At 42.3% G+C, this 15388-nt stretch overlaps 1 protein-coding gene and 2 non-coding genes across 3 annotated transcripts in view; 1 reads left to right on the top strand and 2 right to left on the bottom strand.

Annotated features, from left to right (window-relative positions):
• Nucleotides 1-4086: 4086 nt before the first annotated feature.
• LOC125615439 lies at nucleotides 4087-4250 on the bottom strand. The gene has a single exon (XR_007346094.1). It is a non-coding gene; the product is annotated as a U1 spliceosomal RNA (small nuclear RNA).
• A 4876-nt stretch (nucleotides 4251-9126) lies between these two features.
• Nucleotides 9127-9290, top strand: LOC125615428. The gene has a single exon (XR_007346083.1). It is a non-coding gene; the product is annotated as a U1 spliceosomal RNA (small nuclear RNA).
• Nucleotides 9291-12933: 3643 nt separating this feature from the next.
• The window catches only part of Snx6 (sorting nexin 6), a 41369-nt gene continuing 38914 nt past the window's right edge, over nucleotides 12934-15388 (bottom strand). Inside the window, exon 9 of the mRNA XM_048798695.1 lies at nucleotides 12934-14637. Within this exon, the coding sequence (XP_048654652.1) occupies nucleotides 14584-14637 (54 nt within the window). The 3' untranslated portion in view covers nucleotides 12934-14583. The remainder of the gene's footprint in view (nucleotides 14638-15388) is intronic.

The raw sequence follows: 15388 nt of genomic DNA, 5'->3' as shown, positions 1-15388 counted from the left end.
GGTAGGGTGAGGGTGGTAAGGTGGGATGGGTGGTGAGTGGGTGGGTAGGGTGGGTGGTGGTGGGTGGTGGTGGTGTGTGGGTGGGGGGTGTACGTGGGGGGGTGTTCGCGGGGTGGTAGTTTTTCTGCTCTGCTGTTTCAAATGAATGAAGCATATATACCCAACTGCTTTTTCACTTTAATAGCTAGTAAATGACCTAAAATAAAATATTGTTTTCAATGGTTGGTTCTATGGTTTAGAGGTATTTAGGCTCTCTCAGGAGCATGGCATCCAGAGCTGAGAAATATGCCATTGGTCTCTCGCCTAATCCTAAAACTTTTAAAATTAGCAGTGCTGGGAATTGAATTCGGGTCTCAAATCACGCTAAACAATATACAGCCCAGCCCTAATCCCAGTTTTTGAGTTAAGATTCCATGAGCAGCAGGTTTTGTTACTATGAAAAATTCAAAATTTGGCATCACCAAAATTGAAGAAGTTGATTTTAAATTTTCAAAAGCCTTCTCAGATTCTAGTTTCCAAACCTGAGGGTCTGGATATTTGCTAAAATCTTGTCCGTTTTTTTATGCTCTGCAAAAGCCAAGACCCACTATCTATAATACCTTATTAGTTCCAAAATTTTCTAAGTTGATTTCAGTCCCCTCCCCCATTACCAGGAGGGTGATGGAGCATGAGGTTCACCACTGAGCTAAACCTCTAGCCTGTTTGTTTTATAGTCACTTTTATCTGAAAAATTAGATTTAACACTTTATGGCCTTGAAGTGACAACACATCTCTAAACATTTTACTTCAAATTACTTAGCAATATTGCCATGTACACAAAGGTCTATTTGCCTCCAAACAAGAAATTGTGACAAAGCCAAAGTATCAGATTTACGTTGCTCTCAGATACTATCAGCTCCTCTACACATTGAATATAGATCTCTGTGGTGGGAAAAAAATGATTTTCCTATGAATAACAGGGGAAAAGTAAGAATCCTGAAATCTTTTGCCATAAATACAAAATTTTTTTGCCAGAAGTGAAGGTAGACAAGAATTTAGATTCAGCCACTAAAGGAAAAGAAAAACAAAACGGGTCTACTATAGACAAAAATCTTGCAGACAACAATTAAATTCAGAGTTCAGAATAATTTCAGTCTTAGGAACTACAGTAATTTAATAACATATTTAGTTCTCTAAGACCCTATGTAAATCAATATAGTGGTCAACATCTTTATAAGTGGATTTGGAATGCCTTCCCCCCCCCCAAGGCTATTGTGTTAAGGCTTGGTCACCAATGCAACAATGTCCAAAGGTAAGGCTTTGGGGAAGTGACTGGATCTTAAGGATGCTGACCTCATTTGTGGATTAATCATTTGATGGTATTATTGAGAAGTGATGGAAACTATAGGAGGTGAGGCCTAGTTGAAGGAGTGGGCCCTTGGTGACATGCCCTTGAGGACTATAACTTGTCCCTGGCTTCCCTGGCTTTTCTTTCTCTCCCCTGCCCCACCCCCTTCTCTCCTTCCTTCTTAGTGGTTATGACCTCAGCATCTCTCCTCCACCATTCCCTTCCACCATGGTCATCTCACTTCAGGCCCAGAACAATGGGGCTAGCCAAACATAGAATGAGACCTCTGAAATTGAACCAAAATAAAACAGTCTTCCTCTAAGTTATTTTCCCTAGGTATTCAGTCACAGTGGCAAAAAGATGATTTAATGCTTTTAAATTATCTATTTAAAATTATCTATCTAATTATTTTATAATCAGTTTTAGTCTTTCAGATTGAATTTTCAACAAAGGATTAGAGTTTTACTCCTGACTATGGCTTATTCTTTTGGTAACTTGTTGATTATATTTCTCTAAATAATAATATTGTTCTCTAAAGTCAAATACCATTTACCTTTTTTCTTTAAGAAAGCATAATGTTCTGGCTGCCTCTTTCTCTAGGAGGCATATAAACATGTGTCCCCAAACAGTGCAGGTAGGTAATGTATTATTTGCTAAAGAAATTGTCCCTCATCCTCTTTCAGGAGCTGATTTGAGGTAGAGAGATAAAGAGATGCTGGAGGATCAGAGAGATTAGGGACAGCAGAGAAGAGGAAAGGGATCCTGTGAAAGAGACATTGTGTAGTTCTCACATTTCCTCTTCAACTTTTCTCAATTGTTCCTCTATTTATTCCAGATCATTTTTAACTTTAATCTTAAGAGTGATACTCATCCTATACCAGGAATCCACTTGTTCAGCCCATCTAAAAATCCCTACATTATCCACATCAAAGGAACTCAGACCACTGTAGGACTGGATTCTCATCTTTGCCCAAACATGAGAGATATATTACCCATTTAAGAGAGACTTTCTGACATTTCTAGCCTCCTATATTTTCTCCTTTCAAAGCTGATAGTGATCCTGATGGGGATTTTAGAGCAAATATTATTTGTGCTTACTCAATAACATCTCAATTTTGGAGAAAGTGGTTCCTCTGTTAGTATTCCAAATGAGGGGAGAAATGTAAGTGCTACTTTTCAATTCTTCAGGGTCTCTTATTTGTCTTGTGTGTCCACAAGATTATTAGCTGACCCACTTAAATCAGGAACTGCTAGAACCATTCCATTCTGGTCAACAGAATATTGGGGGAGATAAATTTTCCTATGTACTTAAAAAGCACTAAACCAGACTGTGAAGGATATCACAGGCAAGCCCTGGCTGCCATAACTATCCAACAGACTGGGAGGCTTAAACAATAAATTTATTTTCTCCCAGTTCTGGAAGCTGGAAATCCAAGATTAAGGTACTGATAAGTTTGATTTATCCTGGTGCCTCTTTTCTTGGCTTTCAGATGGACACTTGAAGAACAAAAGACACAGAGTCAGAAACTAGTTTTAAAGCAGAACCTCTGATAGATCCAGCCCACACAGGAGCTGGGGCTGAACAATTAAAAAAAAATGGCTCTTGTGGTTTTATTTAAGAGGGTACATTAAAGGCAGGAATAAAGGTTTCAGGGGTGAAGTCCTGTTTCATCTTGTAGTCAGCAGGTTGATTGGCATTTTGACAGGTCACACCCATCTCTAAGAGGCAGTGCGACTATACAGCGGATCACCCCATCTTTGGTGCTGTGTAGGACCAGGCAGAGCTGAATAGAAATTCACATGTATTTGGGCCATCTTACCCTGTGAGACTGCCACGGGAAGTTCCCAAATACCAGATGTTCCTATTCACTAGGCTGCAAAGCTGATGTAGTCCATCAGCTCACTATGGCTCTCAACAGACTCTCATTTCCTCAAAGGCCTTTTTTCCATGTGAGCACAACATCCCTGGTATCTGAACTTACTTTCTTCCTTCTCTCTCCTTTTCCATTTCTTGTTTGGAGGCAAAAATATCGTTGATTATGTACCCTGCCCTCTAACTCTCAATTCTGCCCCAGCCTCCCCAAGTAGCTTGAACTGTGTGTACCACTACCTTTGCCTCTTTTCTCATGAAGACACCAGTCAGAACCCAGGTGCAGTGGCCTGTGCCTGTAGTCCCAGCTACTTGAAAGGCTGACACAGGAGGACCATTTAAACCCAGGAGTTCAAGACCAACCTGCGCAACAATATAGTAAGACCCTGTTTCAAAAGGGGAAAATAATGCCTTTATCAAAAAAGAAAAAATTTTAAAACTCACATCTTCATGACAGACAAGTAGGTAGTTGCAACTGAGAGCCAGCAGTTTAGTTTAATGCCTAGGAATATAGGGCAACGTTGCCTTCTTTGATATTCACATCTCAAAGAGGGAAGTTTTATTTTATGTATGTATATTTGGTACGGAAGACTGAACCTCAGGGGTACTCAGCCGCTGAGCCCCAGCCCTACTTCGCATTTTACTTGGACACAGCGCCTCACCATACTGCTGAGGTGATCTTTGAACTCGCGATCCTCCTCAGCTTCCCAAGGCACTGGGATCCAGATGGCGCACGCGGAGTGCGAAGGACACGCCCGCACTCCCACACTGAAAAACAACTTAACCACAGTCCACAGTGAGACGCCACACAAAACAGAGAGAGCACTGCGAACAGGAAAAAAAGAACAAAACCGAGATCCAACAGTCTGCTTTTAAGACAAAGAATAACCAGGGGAGAGCGCGAACGCAGTCCCCCACTACCACAAATTATGCAGTCGAGTTTCCCACATTTGGGGAAATCGCAGGGGTCAGCACATCCGGAGTGCAATGGATAAGCCTCGCCCTGGGAAAACCACCTTCGTGATCATGGTATCTCCCCTGCCAGGTAAGTATGAGTTGCCAGCCAACCCTCGACCCACACCCTGGCGCCAGCCTCACTCTACACTCACGGTCATCCCCCCCACGCGGCCTCTCCACCTTCCCGCCCCCATATGGCCCCCTCTATGTTCTCGCCGCTCGGAAAAAAGTCATCACGGACAATGCGGATAATGCCCACCCGGGACGTGGGGGCCCAGGAGGAGCCGGACCAGCAGCCTCAGCGTGCGTGCTCATCTACATGCGCCACGCCCTTATGCTGACGTCCGCGGAACTCCGGTCTAATCCCCTTTCCGACGTCCCGCCTACCAAAGCCGGAAGAGAAGAGTGCTGGTGTGTGTGGTGTGTGGGAAAGAGCTGTGTGCGGTGCGGACTTAATTTTTTCCTCTCCCGTACAGGATTTCGTTTGTTTTGCTTTGTTTTGTTTGGGTGGCACCAGGGATTTAACCGAGGTGCTTTTTGCCGCCGAGCTACATTCGCAGACCTTTATTTTGTCTTTGTTTTATTTTATTTTGTGGGAGGGTTACTGGGGATTGAATTCGGGCACTCAACCACTGAGCCACATACACCCCCAATCCTTGTGTGTGTGTGTGTTTTGTTTGTTTGTTTTTTTGTATTTCATTTAGAGCCAGGGTCTCACTGAGTTCTCTGGCGCCTTGCTCTTGCCGAGACTGGCTTTGAACTGGCTTTGATCACTTGTCCAGTGAATGGATGCTTTCCTTGACATGTTATTCAAGTTTTCTTTCACTGCTACAGTTTAGGTAGCTATATAGTCCCCAAGAAAAAAAGTAATTAATGGGGATTAAAACAATGTCATGTTGGTGACAAAACTCTGATACTAGTGTTTAACTTTTTTCCTCCCTAAGGTTTTTTTTTTTTTTTTAAACCAGGGATCTCAGGGGCACTGGACCACTGAGCCACATCCCCAGCCCTATTTTGTATTTTGTTTAGAGACAGGGTCTCACTGAGTTGCTTAGCGCCTTGCTGTTGCTGAGGCTGGCTTTGAACTGGCGATCTTCCTGTCTCAGCCTCCCAAACCAATGGGATCACAGGTGTTCGCTACCATGCCCAGCTCCCCCAGGTTTTTAAAATAACTTTTATTTTTTAAAAGTTAATATGTGCATTACAGGAAAAATAAAAACACAAGCAAAGAATAAAGTTATCCAGTCACAAGGAGCTTAGGTGGGCGTTTCTCTCCAGGTCGTGCGTGTACAAACACAATATCCCATTTTGTGTGCATCGTGTCTTCCCACACATCATGAATATTCACCAATACAAAAATCCCAAAGCTCCATGAGTATTTTTGAAAACAAGAATACTACACCGACTCAATCTGTTATCCTTTCTTGAGGACAAAAATTTCACTGAAGACAGAAATGGCAACAGGCCTCTAGATAGATAAATTGGCAGAGTTACAACTAAAATAATCCATTCCCTTAATGCTCAATTTAAAATGAGTCAAAGCAACAGAATATACCAAGCTTATTTCATTACCACAGTTCCACTACTAATATATTAGCAAGAATACATGTTCCCAGTGAATTAAGTATTCCTAAAATTCAGCCAGAAGGTGCACACACATTCACATCAAAATGCAAATCATTCAGCACTTGTCCTATCTTTCCCTGGGTGCTTCCCTGTGCCGCTTGCTACCAGCCTAAAGAACAAGTTTCTATATGCACTGCCCAGAGATTAAAGCAATTCCTGGGGCTGGGGATGTGGCTCAAGCGGTAGCGCGCTCGCCTGGCATGCGTCCGGCCCGGGTTCGATCCTCAGCACCACGTACAAAGAAAGATGTTGTATCCGCCGATAATAAAAAATAAACATTAAAATTCTCTCTCTCTCTCTCTCTCTTAAAAAAAAAAAAGCGGGGGATAGTAGAGGATAGGAAAGGCAGCAGAACACAACAGACACTAGTATGGCAATATGTAAATCAATGGATGTGTAACTGATGTGATTCTGCAATCTGTATATGGGGTAAAAATGGGAGCTCATAACCCACTTGAATCAAAGTGTGAAATATGATATATCAAGAACTATGTAATGTTTTGAACAACCAACAATAAAAAATTAAAAAAAAAAGCAATTCCTGTACAAAATTTATCTTTTCTATTAATTATAACAAAAGATATTTACAAATTGGCTAATTCACTAGCTCTACTTTTTGTAATTCACTGTCACCTCAGAACATCTAGAAAGCTTAGATGTTGTGAAATAAAGGATGAACTTTGTGCACAATAAACACAAGTACTTTACCAAAAAGGCACATATAGATCTATGATTATAATCTAAACCTCTCTTCCAAATATAGAGATGCTAGCAAAAAGCACTCCCCCTCACCTTTCCTCTTCTCCCTTTTCAACATTACAGTGACTAAATTCAGGACTACCCCTAGCTTCAAGAGGTGTATTAACAAGGGTCATTCCCAGAAGACAGTTCTTCCTAAAAACTAACAAAAGGATATTTATATAGGGATTATTTTTCTACTTCTAACAGACTTTGGGCATTAGGACTTATCTTTTAATGCCCAGCAATATTAACTAAAATGCACAGATTGCTTCTGTATACATACTCTCTCCTTTTCCCACCCACCACCCAGTGAACCTTCAACATACTCTCCAAGACATCAAGTTCAACATTCCATTCCCCTGAATGGCAACCATTCCTATGCAGTAACAAAAAAATACTTAAAGGGCATTACTTTTACACTCTCCTTTTACCATGTACTGTGCACTTTTAAACATCTAGAAATATTAGATGTTTCCAACAAGGACTTAAATTTCCAACTATGCAAACAGTAGCATTGAATAAACTGCAACACTTACTTAACAAAGGCTACACTTTGAAGAAAAACCCCCTTTTTTTTCAAAAGCTAGAATTTGAAAGTGTCTTCCAAACACTTCCCTAGAACTCTTCCCCTTCTAGTCTCCTATCAACCAGGGGCCAGGTATATTCATCTGTAATGCTTAGAGATGACTTTAACAATTTCATTTCCTAAGTGGTTTTAAGAACAGTCTTTCCTATGAATTTAACACAAAGTGAACTCAATGTGTTAGTTTACTAACTCTACTTTTGTCATACACTGGCAAACATCTAGATAGACTAGATGTAAATTAGAACTCATTTGACATTTGTATACACTATTTACACAGCGTAGAAAAACAAAACTCATAGACATAAGAGACAATGGTCAATTTTGCTTCACAGAAACTACATTGGTAGAAAGCCCTTTTAATTTTCTTTGCCTTCTTCCTTCTTGAACCACCACAGATATAATAGGTACTGCTCAGAGAAATGTTTTGATCATTCCATTTCTAAAAGACAGTTATTTCATTATGAATTTTAACAAAAATATAACTACAAAATGTTTTATTTATTCCCTCTACTTTTAACATACTTTGTGCACTTGAAATCATCTAGAAGGACTAGATGTTTCAAATCAAAACTTAAGTTTGTAGTATTCAACTTTTTACCTTTGCCTCTGACTTTTCCTGAAGGAGAGACTAAACTGGTCCGCTTACTGCAACCATGGTATGCCCAAAGGGTAGGCGGGAGAGGCGGGAGGTCCTGAATTCACAGACTGCTTGTACCTGGGCCTACCCCATCTGCCCCATCCCAAGACCCCCGAGAGTCCTGTGCATTTGGGGAGGAGAGGTGTCGAAGGGTATCTTACAAATCAAGTGGCTAGAAACGCCACACTTTAACCTTGGTAGGGAATTAGACTACTCTTTCAGGCCACCCCCAATCTCTAGATTTCTCTCCTACCCTGTTTTATTCTACAGCACCAACTAGCCACAGACTCACAGTACTTACATCATTTCGTTCATATCTGGGGAGGAGGTGCTTTAACCTCCACTTATTTCTAGAACTAAGTTCCTTTTGTGGCGACTGAGAGCGGGGACGCCCATAATCCCAGCAACTCTGGAGGCTGAGAGGAGGATGCAAGTTCCAGGCTACAGCAATTTAGAGAGGCCCTCAGCAATTTGGTGAGATTCTGTCTCAAAATAAAAACGAAGTAAAACAAAATAAAGGGCTGGGAGGCAGCTCAGCGGCAAAGGTGGGGAGGGGGAGTTAAACACTAGTTTGAGTTCTAACATGACATTGTTTTAATCCCCATTAATTACTTTTTTTCTTGGGGACTATATAGCTACCTAAACTGTAGCAGTGAAAGAAAACTTGAATAACATGTCAAGGAAAGCGTCCATTCACTGGACAAGTGATCAAAGCCAGTTCAAAGCCAGTCTCGGCAAGAGCAAGGCGCCAGAGAACTCAGTGAGACCCTGGCTCTAAATGAAATACAAAAAAACAAACAAACAAAACACACACACACACAAGGATTGGGGGTGTATGTGGCTCAGTGGTTGAGTGCCCGAATTCAATCCCCAGTAACCCTCCCACAAAATAAAATAAAACAAAGACAAAATAAAGGTCTGCGAATGTAGCTCGGCGGCAAAAAGCACCTCGGTTAAATCCCTGGTGCCACCCAAACAAAACAAAGCAAAACAAACGAAATCCTGTACGGGAGAGGAAAAAATTAAGTCCGCACCGCACACAGCTCTTTCCCACACACCACACACACCAGCACTCTTCTCTTCCGGCTTTGGTAGGCGGGACGTCGGAAAGGGGATTAGACCGGAGTTCCGCGGACGTCAGCATAAGGGCGTGGCGCATGTAGATGAGCACGCACGCTGAGGCTGCTGGTCCGGCTCCTCCTGGGCCCCCACGTCCCGGGTGGGCATTATCCGCATTGTCCGTGATGACTTTTTTCCGAGCGGCGAGAACATAGAGGGGGCCATATGGGGGCGGGAAGGTGGAGAGGCCGCGTGGGGGGGATGACCGTGAGTGTAGAGTGAGGCTGGCGCCAGGGTGTGGGTCGAGGGTTGGCTGGCAACTCATACTTACCTGGCAGGGGAGATACCATGATCACGAAGGTGGTTTTCCCAGGGCGAGGCTTATCCATTGCACTCCGGATGTGCTGACCCCTGCGATTTCCCCAAATGTGGGAAACTCGACTGCATAATTTGTGGTAGTGGGGGACTGCGTTCGCGCTCTCCCCTGGTTATTCTTTGTCTTAAAAGCAGACTGTTGGATCTCGGTTTTGTTCTTTTTTTCCTGTTCGCAGTGCTCTCTCTGTTTTGTGTGGCGTCTCACTGTGGACTGTGGTTAAGTTGTTTTTCAGTGTGGGAGTGCGGGCGTGTCCTTCGCACTCCGCGTGCGCCATCTGGATCCCAGTGCCTTGGGAAGCTGAGGAGGATCGCGAGTTCAAAGATCACCTCAGCAGTATGGTGAGGCGCTGTGTCCAAGTAAAATGCGAAGTAGGGCTGGGGCTCAGCGGCTGAGTACCCCTGAGGTTCAGTCTTCGGTACCCAAGGACGAGTAAGTGAAGATGGCCGTAGTCATGCAAGCAGTGAGCAGAAGCTGCTAGGATTTAGGGTAGCCGACTCTGTAGCTTTAGTCCTCCCGGGAGGTCGAGTTCATAGGAGCTGCTGCCTCCGTCCAGGGTGAAGTCCTTGCTTTCCCAGAAGCACGCGGGTGCTGGGCTGGTTGGCAGCAGGGTGGGTGTTCGGCGAGGCCTGGCACGGTGTCATCCCACTCCCCTAGCGATCAGCGAAAGAATACAGGACTTGTCTTTTCTTCAGTGGACTGGGGAACGCCTTCCATGAAAACCGGAAGGAGAGAATCTTTCTGCCTTTGAGCAGGATGAGTGGGGGCAACATTAACATGGGACTTTCTTCTGTTTTTACCTTCCCAATCCCTTTTATCTAATCTATGGGTAACCATTTCTTAGTCATATTCCTGTTCATCCTTGTCTAAATGGCACTTTCTTCTGCATCTATTGTGTAGGTGGCCTCCGTCTACTTCTATTTATCTCTGAGTTATGTATTTTTTAAAAAAATATTTTTAGTTGGACACAATACCTTTGTTTTTATGTGGTGCGGCGGATTGAACCCAGTCCCTCACGCATGCTAGGCAAGCGCTCTGCCACTGAGCCATAATCCTGGCCCCATCTGAGTTATCTTTTTTTATTGTCGGTGGCAAGTTGACTGGACTCAGGTCCTGATGAATCTTGCAGTTTCTGCAGAGTATCCAGTGGATTGGCTATCCCCCCCCATCCCCCCGTTTCTTTGTCTCTCTTCCTTACCTCCTTTCTTTCCAAGGTTTCACCAAGTTGGCCAAACTGGCCTTGAATTTAGGATCCTAGTCTCACCCTTCAGAGTCACAGGATTACAGCTGGGCACCACCGTGAGGCTTCTGCAGGGAATTAAAAAGATCAAGCCTCTTTGCCAGCAAAATCTCCCCCCCCAGATTTTATCTGCAAGTCGGAGTTTGGCTTAAAGGTGTACTTGGTACCCTCAAGTTAGTCATGCCACAGAGTTTACACCTGACATGGCAGAGCAGCCTTGGGGAGTGGTGAATAATCTGAACAGCTGCAACAGTCCTAAACTGCTATCCTTGACTTTCTGCCTAAACTTCTTGTTTTAAATACCTGTAGTCGAGGTTATATTCTTGCCAGCCTCCAATTTTTACACTGCAGGTCATTTTAAGGGGAAAGGATGGTGAAAGGGTAAAGTTTCTAAGCTGCTTCTAAACTGCAAAGCCTGAGTTAAAATGTAAAAGACCGGGCATTGTAAAGTTCCTAAGCTGCAAGGCCTGAGTTAAAAAGTGAAGGACTAGGTATTATTAAGTTCCTCTGCTACACCCAGAACCTGAAATTCCTGAGGCAGTTAAGACAACGCCCTACTGGCCATTTAGTTGATTAATAGCCTAGGGCCCTGTGCGATCTTGCACGTAGGCATCGCAGGGCCTAAACCAATCAATTTGAATGTGTACCCCGCTTAGGAGTAATCAATCACCCCCGCCGGACCTGTTCCCGCCAATGAATGAACTAATCATGTTTAGGAATTGTTGTTTGATTTTCCCGCGGTGTATGATGATTTGTTAAAGGAAACTGTGATGTATGTAAAGTCCCCGCCCTCCCCAAGAAGTGTACTTAAGCAGTGCTCAGCCCCTGCTCTGGGCTCTGGGCTGCTCTCCTTTCTTGAGTGAGCACGGAGCTCCAGCGCGCTGGATTGGATCCTCAATAAATAAATCCCCTTCTGCAATTGCATGAGTCAGTCTCTTGGTGGTCTCTTCCTCCCACGCTTCGCCGGACCCTTACAATGGGTGTGGGTGGGTGGCGGGAGACATGTTCCCTTTTCTATCCAAAACAACATAAGGTAAGAAAGATTCAAGTGGGATTTCACTCCCTTAATTAAAATCCCCAATCCTTCCCTGTTCCCTAGTAATTTTGTTGTTTTGTGGTACTGGGGATTAAACCCAGAAGGGTCTGCCACTGAGCTGCATCCCCAGCCTTTTTAGGTTAATTTTCTCTAAATTGCTGAGGCTAGCCTCAAACTTGTGATCCTCCTGCCTTAGCCTCCCAAGTAGCTTAGATTACAAGAGTGTGCCAGTTTACAGCAGTTTTTCTTTTTAAACCAACTACTTATTCTCCTCCTAATTCATTCCACATTTTAGAAAGATCAGTTTGAGCTCAACATCTATAGCTATTTACTATAAGACATTAGGAATATCGTACAAAATTCTCTAAGTACAGACATCTCACTCAGGCTTTTACCCTCACTGGTCAAACGAATCAATCCAGTATCTTCTGTAATTTCAGTTCCAGCCTTCTACACCTGCACTGCATAAACTTTTCTTCCTAAACTCCCAGGTTCCACCCCATAGTTGATTCATCAAGCTTCTCCCATTGCTTAGACTTCTCTTCCTCCTGCCCCTTAAGAACACATAATCATCACCTGAGAGGCCCTGTAACTCCCACAAAGTGCTTCTTGGCTCCCAAGGAACCATCTTAGAATAGTAACTGCGTACAGTAATTGTCCACGCATCACCTTCTCTCTACATAGCCTTGTCTTCCCACTTCATCTTTGTATCTCCTAGGTACAAGACTGTCACTAAATGTTAAAATGAATGCTTCAACTCGACTGGGACATACTCCATTTTATTAATCCTCCTCAAAGAACCCAGGTTGGCTGAGCTTTGAAAAAAAATGTTTGTTCTGAGAGCACAAAAAAATCTCTCCTTAGTATACCCACGATGGAGTGATATACATTCTCTACCTTATTTGAAGATTTTGTGAGAAGGCCTTGCATAGTATGTATAGATTAAGCACTCTCCCCCCTCCCAGCACACAATCTAATGCTAACTCCTTCCTGTTTATCTTGATCCCTACAAGCATTCTAAAAATGTAAACCAGGAGGAGTGTGGTAAAGTGGTAAAGCAGTTGACTAGCATGTACAGGCTCTGGGTTCAGTCCCATTGCCTGCAGGGATGGGGGTGGCGCACACAATACAAGATAATTTATTTGCTTGGTGTAGTAATATACACCTCTGATCCTAGCTACTCAGGAGGCTAAAGTTGGAGGATCCCAAGTTTAAGGCCAGCATGGGCAGCAAGACCCTGACTGAAAATTTAAAAACAAGGAGGGGGGCGGTTGGGGATGTAGTTCAGTGGTATAATGCTTGCTTAGCATGCTCCAGGCCATAACAAAACACAACAAAAATCATCAGGTGTCAAGGGACATACTCCATTCTACATCCTCCTCGAAGAAAGAATATCTGATAGGTAGGTAAAACACTGTCTAGCTCTTGGCCCTGTACTTTCTATTTCTTAGCATTTACACAGCATCTTCACATTTCCAAAGTAAGGTACCAACATTTATTAATCCTCACAACACCCCTGTGAGGTAGGTCAATATGTCCTTTATAGTAGAGAACAGAGGCAGACGTCTAGCAACCTGCTCAAACTTGCTTGAGACCACAGGGCTTCTGGGGAAGGACTACAGCTGAATCCAGAAGCTAGGTCCCAACATCCCACCACTGGTGGAAACTGCATGGGCATATTCTTACCAATGAAGGTTACATGAAGGACAAAGTACATAGCTCTCTCAGCCAACAACAGAAAAACCAACAGTTCAAATGGCATTGGGGAACATGTCAATTAAAAAGACAAAACATTAACTGGTACATGAGTGAGGCAAGAGAACATGCTGCTGAGAAAGGCTGGAATCGTGACTGGCAATAAGACAGAGACCAGGTGACCAGGCAATCTTCAGAACCATTTGGGAAAATGTAAACAAATCAGGAACCCATTCAAGGGGTGACCAGCTCAAATGCCTGAAGTTAGAAAAAGACAGTGGAAAAGTCCAACCACTCAATCTAACTTTAAAGTAGAAATGACAATAATGTTCATTCACATTAGAAAGGCCAATATTATTTGTAATGTAACTACTCACAATTAGTATCCTATATGCACACCAACTTTCATCCCAAATAGTCCCTTTTCTTCACACGCAACAACTGTCCTTATAGCAGACTTTTCCCCTTCTACACATCAGTCTATATACTGGCATAACTAAACTACCAAGTGGCTCAATAGCATACATCTCATGGTTAACTGGCTGAGTTAGGGACGGAATCCAGAAAAACAGACTGCATGCTGCTCCTCTCCTGCCTTTGCCCAGTTCCACCTATGAAGTGCACATGGGTGAGCAGTTCATTCTTTTCTAAAGGGATTAGTGAACCTGGTTCAATATGCCATTTTAAAAGAAATAGGGGGGAAAAGGAGAAATCAAGACCTGCACTGTAAAGCATAATATCGGAGTAGATTTATTAGAACTACTCCAAAATTTTAGAGTGATACCATGACCACAAAGTTAAAAACTATAACTGTTATCGCTGGTTATTTTACAATAATTGGTTTAGTCTACAAGTTTAAGGCAAACATACAAATGCATTTGCTTTTCTTCAGAGATCATACTTCTAAAGATTACATAAAGTCTGGCCCAAACCTTTTATGTTGATTAATTAAACGTAAGTTTGATTAAGATGCTTTACAAGAATGAATGAAACAAAGTATACAATGCTTTTTAAAAATGAAATTTAAAAAAAATTCAGAAAGGCAATCTTTATCTCGTTTGAACAATGTATTTTAAAAAGGTTAAACTTCAGAAATTATTTAAAGGTAAATAAGATTGGCAGCCATAAGGAATACTATTTATAAAGTAAACACAGTTATAGAGGCTACTTAAAAATAAAGACCAAACTTTGGGCTTCTGAGTAGGACGAGTGCACGGTGACAGACCACCGTCTAGAGGAGCAGAGTGCAGCCTCACATCACACAGATGGGCATTGCGGGTGCACAGCGCTGCTCCACTATTTCTCAGAAAAAGAAGAGTAGATGCACTTTGTCAGCTGTTTTGTTTTCAGTGAGCATAAATGCTTTAACATCATTAAGAAAACAAAAATAAAATTTAAAGGAAGGCAGCCCTTTTTAATAGGAAGTAGAATGTGGCTTATGTGTCTCCATTTAACACTGCCAGGCAGTTCTGCAGTAACTGGAGGTTACCCTAAAAAGAAAGAAAAAATAAGTCATGAATGTCTTTAATTCAAAACAGTTTGAAAACATCTTACTGAAAATATACATGATTAGAAACCAAACCATTTAAAATTTGTTAAGATACCAGAATTTTGCAAACAGCCATTCATTACAGTCAAATAAAGGTTTAAAGACAATAAAAAAAAACAAACAAACAGATACTTCAGTAAATTTCTATCTAGACCAATATTAATGGTTTGGATTATCTGACATGTTCTAGTAAGCATAAAATATGCCTTTTGTGTCTTAAGTTTAATTATTGAACTTGACTCCTAATTTTACGACAGGTTTTATTGCTTCCTTTAGCTATATATACATTAGCATAAATGTACAATTTTTTGTAAACACAGACCACTTACAAAAGTATTCTATAAAATTATCCCTTGTACCGGCATACCCCTGGGTAGAACCAATGAACTTGCATCCAAATTTATAGATAATAAGGACAAAGACGGTTAAGTTACATTAATATGCAAAAGGGGGTGAAGGGACAGCTCTTCCTTACAGAAGAAAGTCAACTACAATGGAAAAATGATGATGGAACTAAAAAAAAAAAACAAAAAACAACAACAACCATTTGGGGCTGGGGCTATAGCTCAGTGGCAGGGTACCTGCATTTGCCTAGTATGTGTGAGGCCCTGGATTTGCTCCCCAGCCCACCCCCAAAAAAAAAAAAAAAAAAAAAAAAAGAGGGAGAGACAGAAAAAGGAAGAAAGAAGAAA

The sequence above is a fragment of the Marmota marmota genome, unplaced genomic scaffold (genome assembly GCF_001458135.2).
Source record: "Marmota marmota marmota unplaced genomic scaffold, marMar, whole genome shotgun sequence".
Classification (NCBI taxonomy): Eukaryota; Metazoa; Chordata; class Mammalia; order Rodentia; family Sciuridae; genus Marmota; species Marmota marmota.
This window is presented reverse-complemented; position numbering and strand designations above follow the sequence as displayed.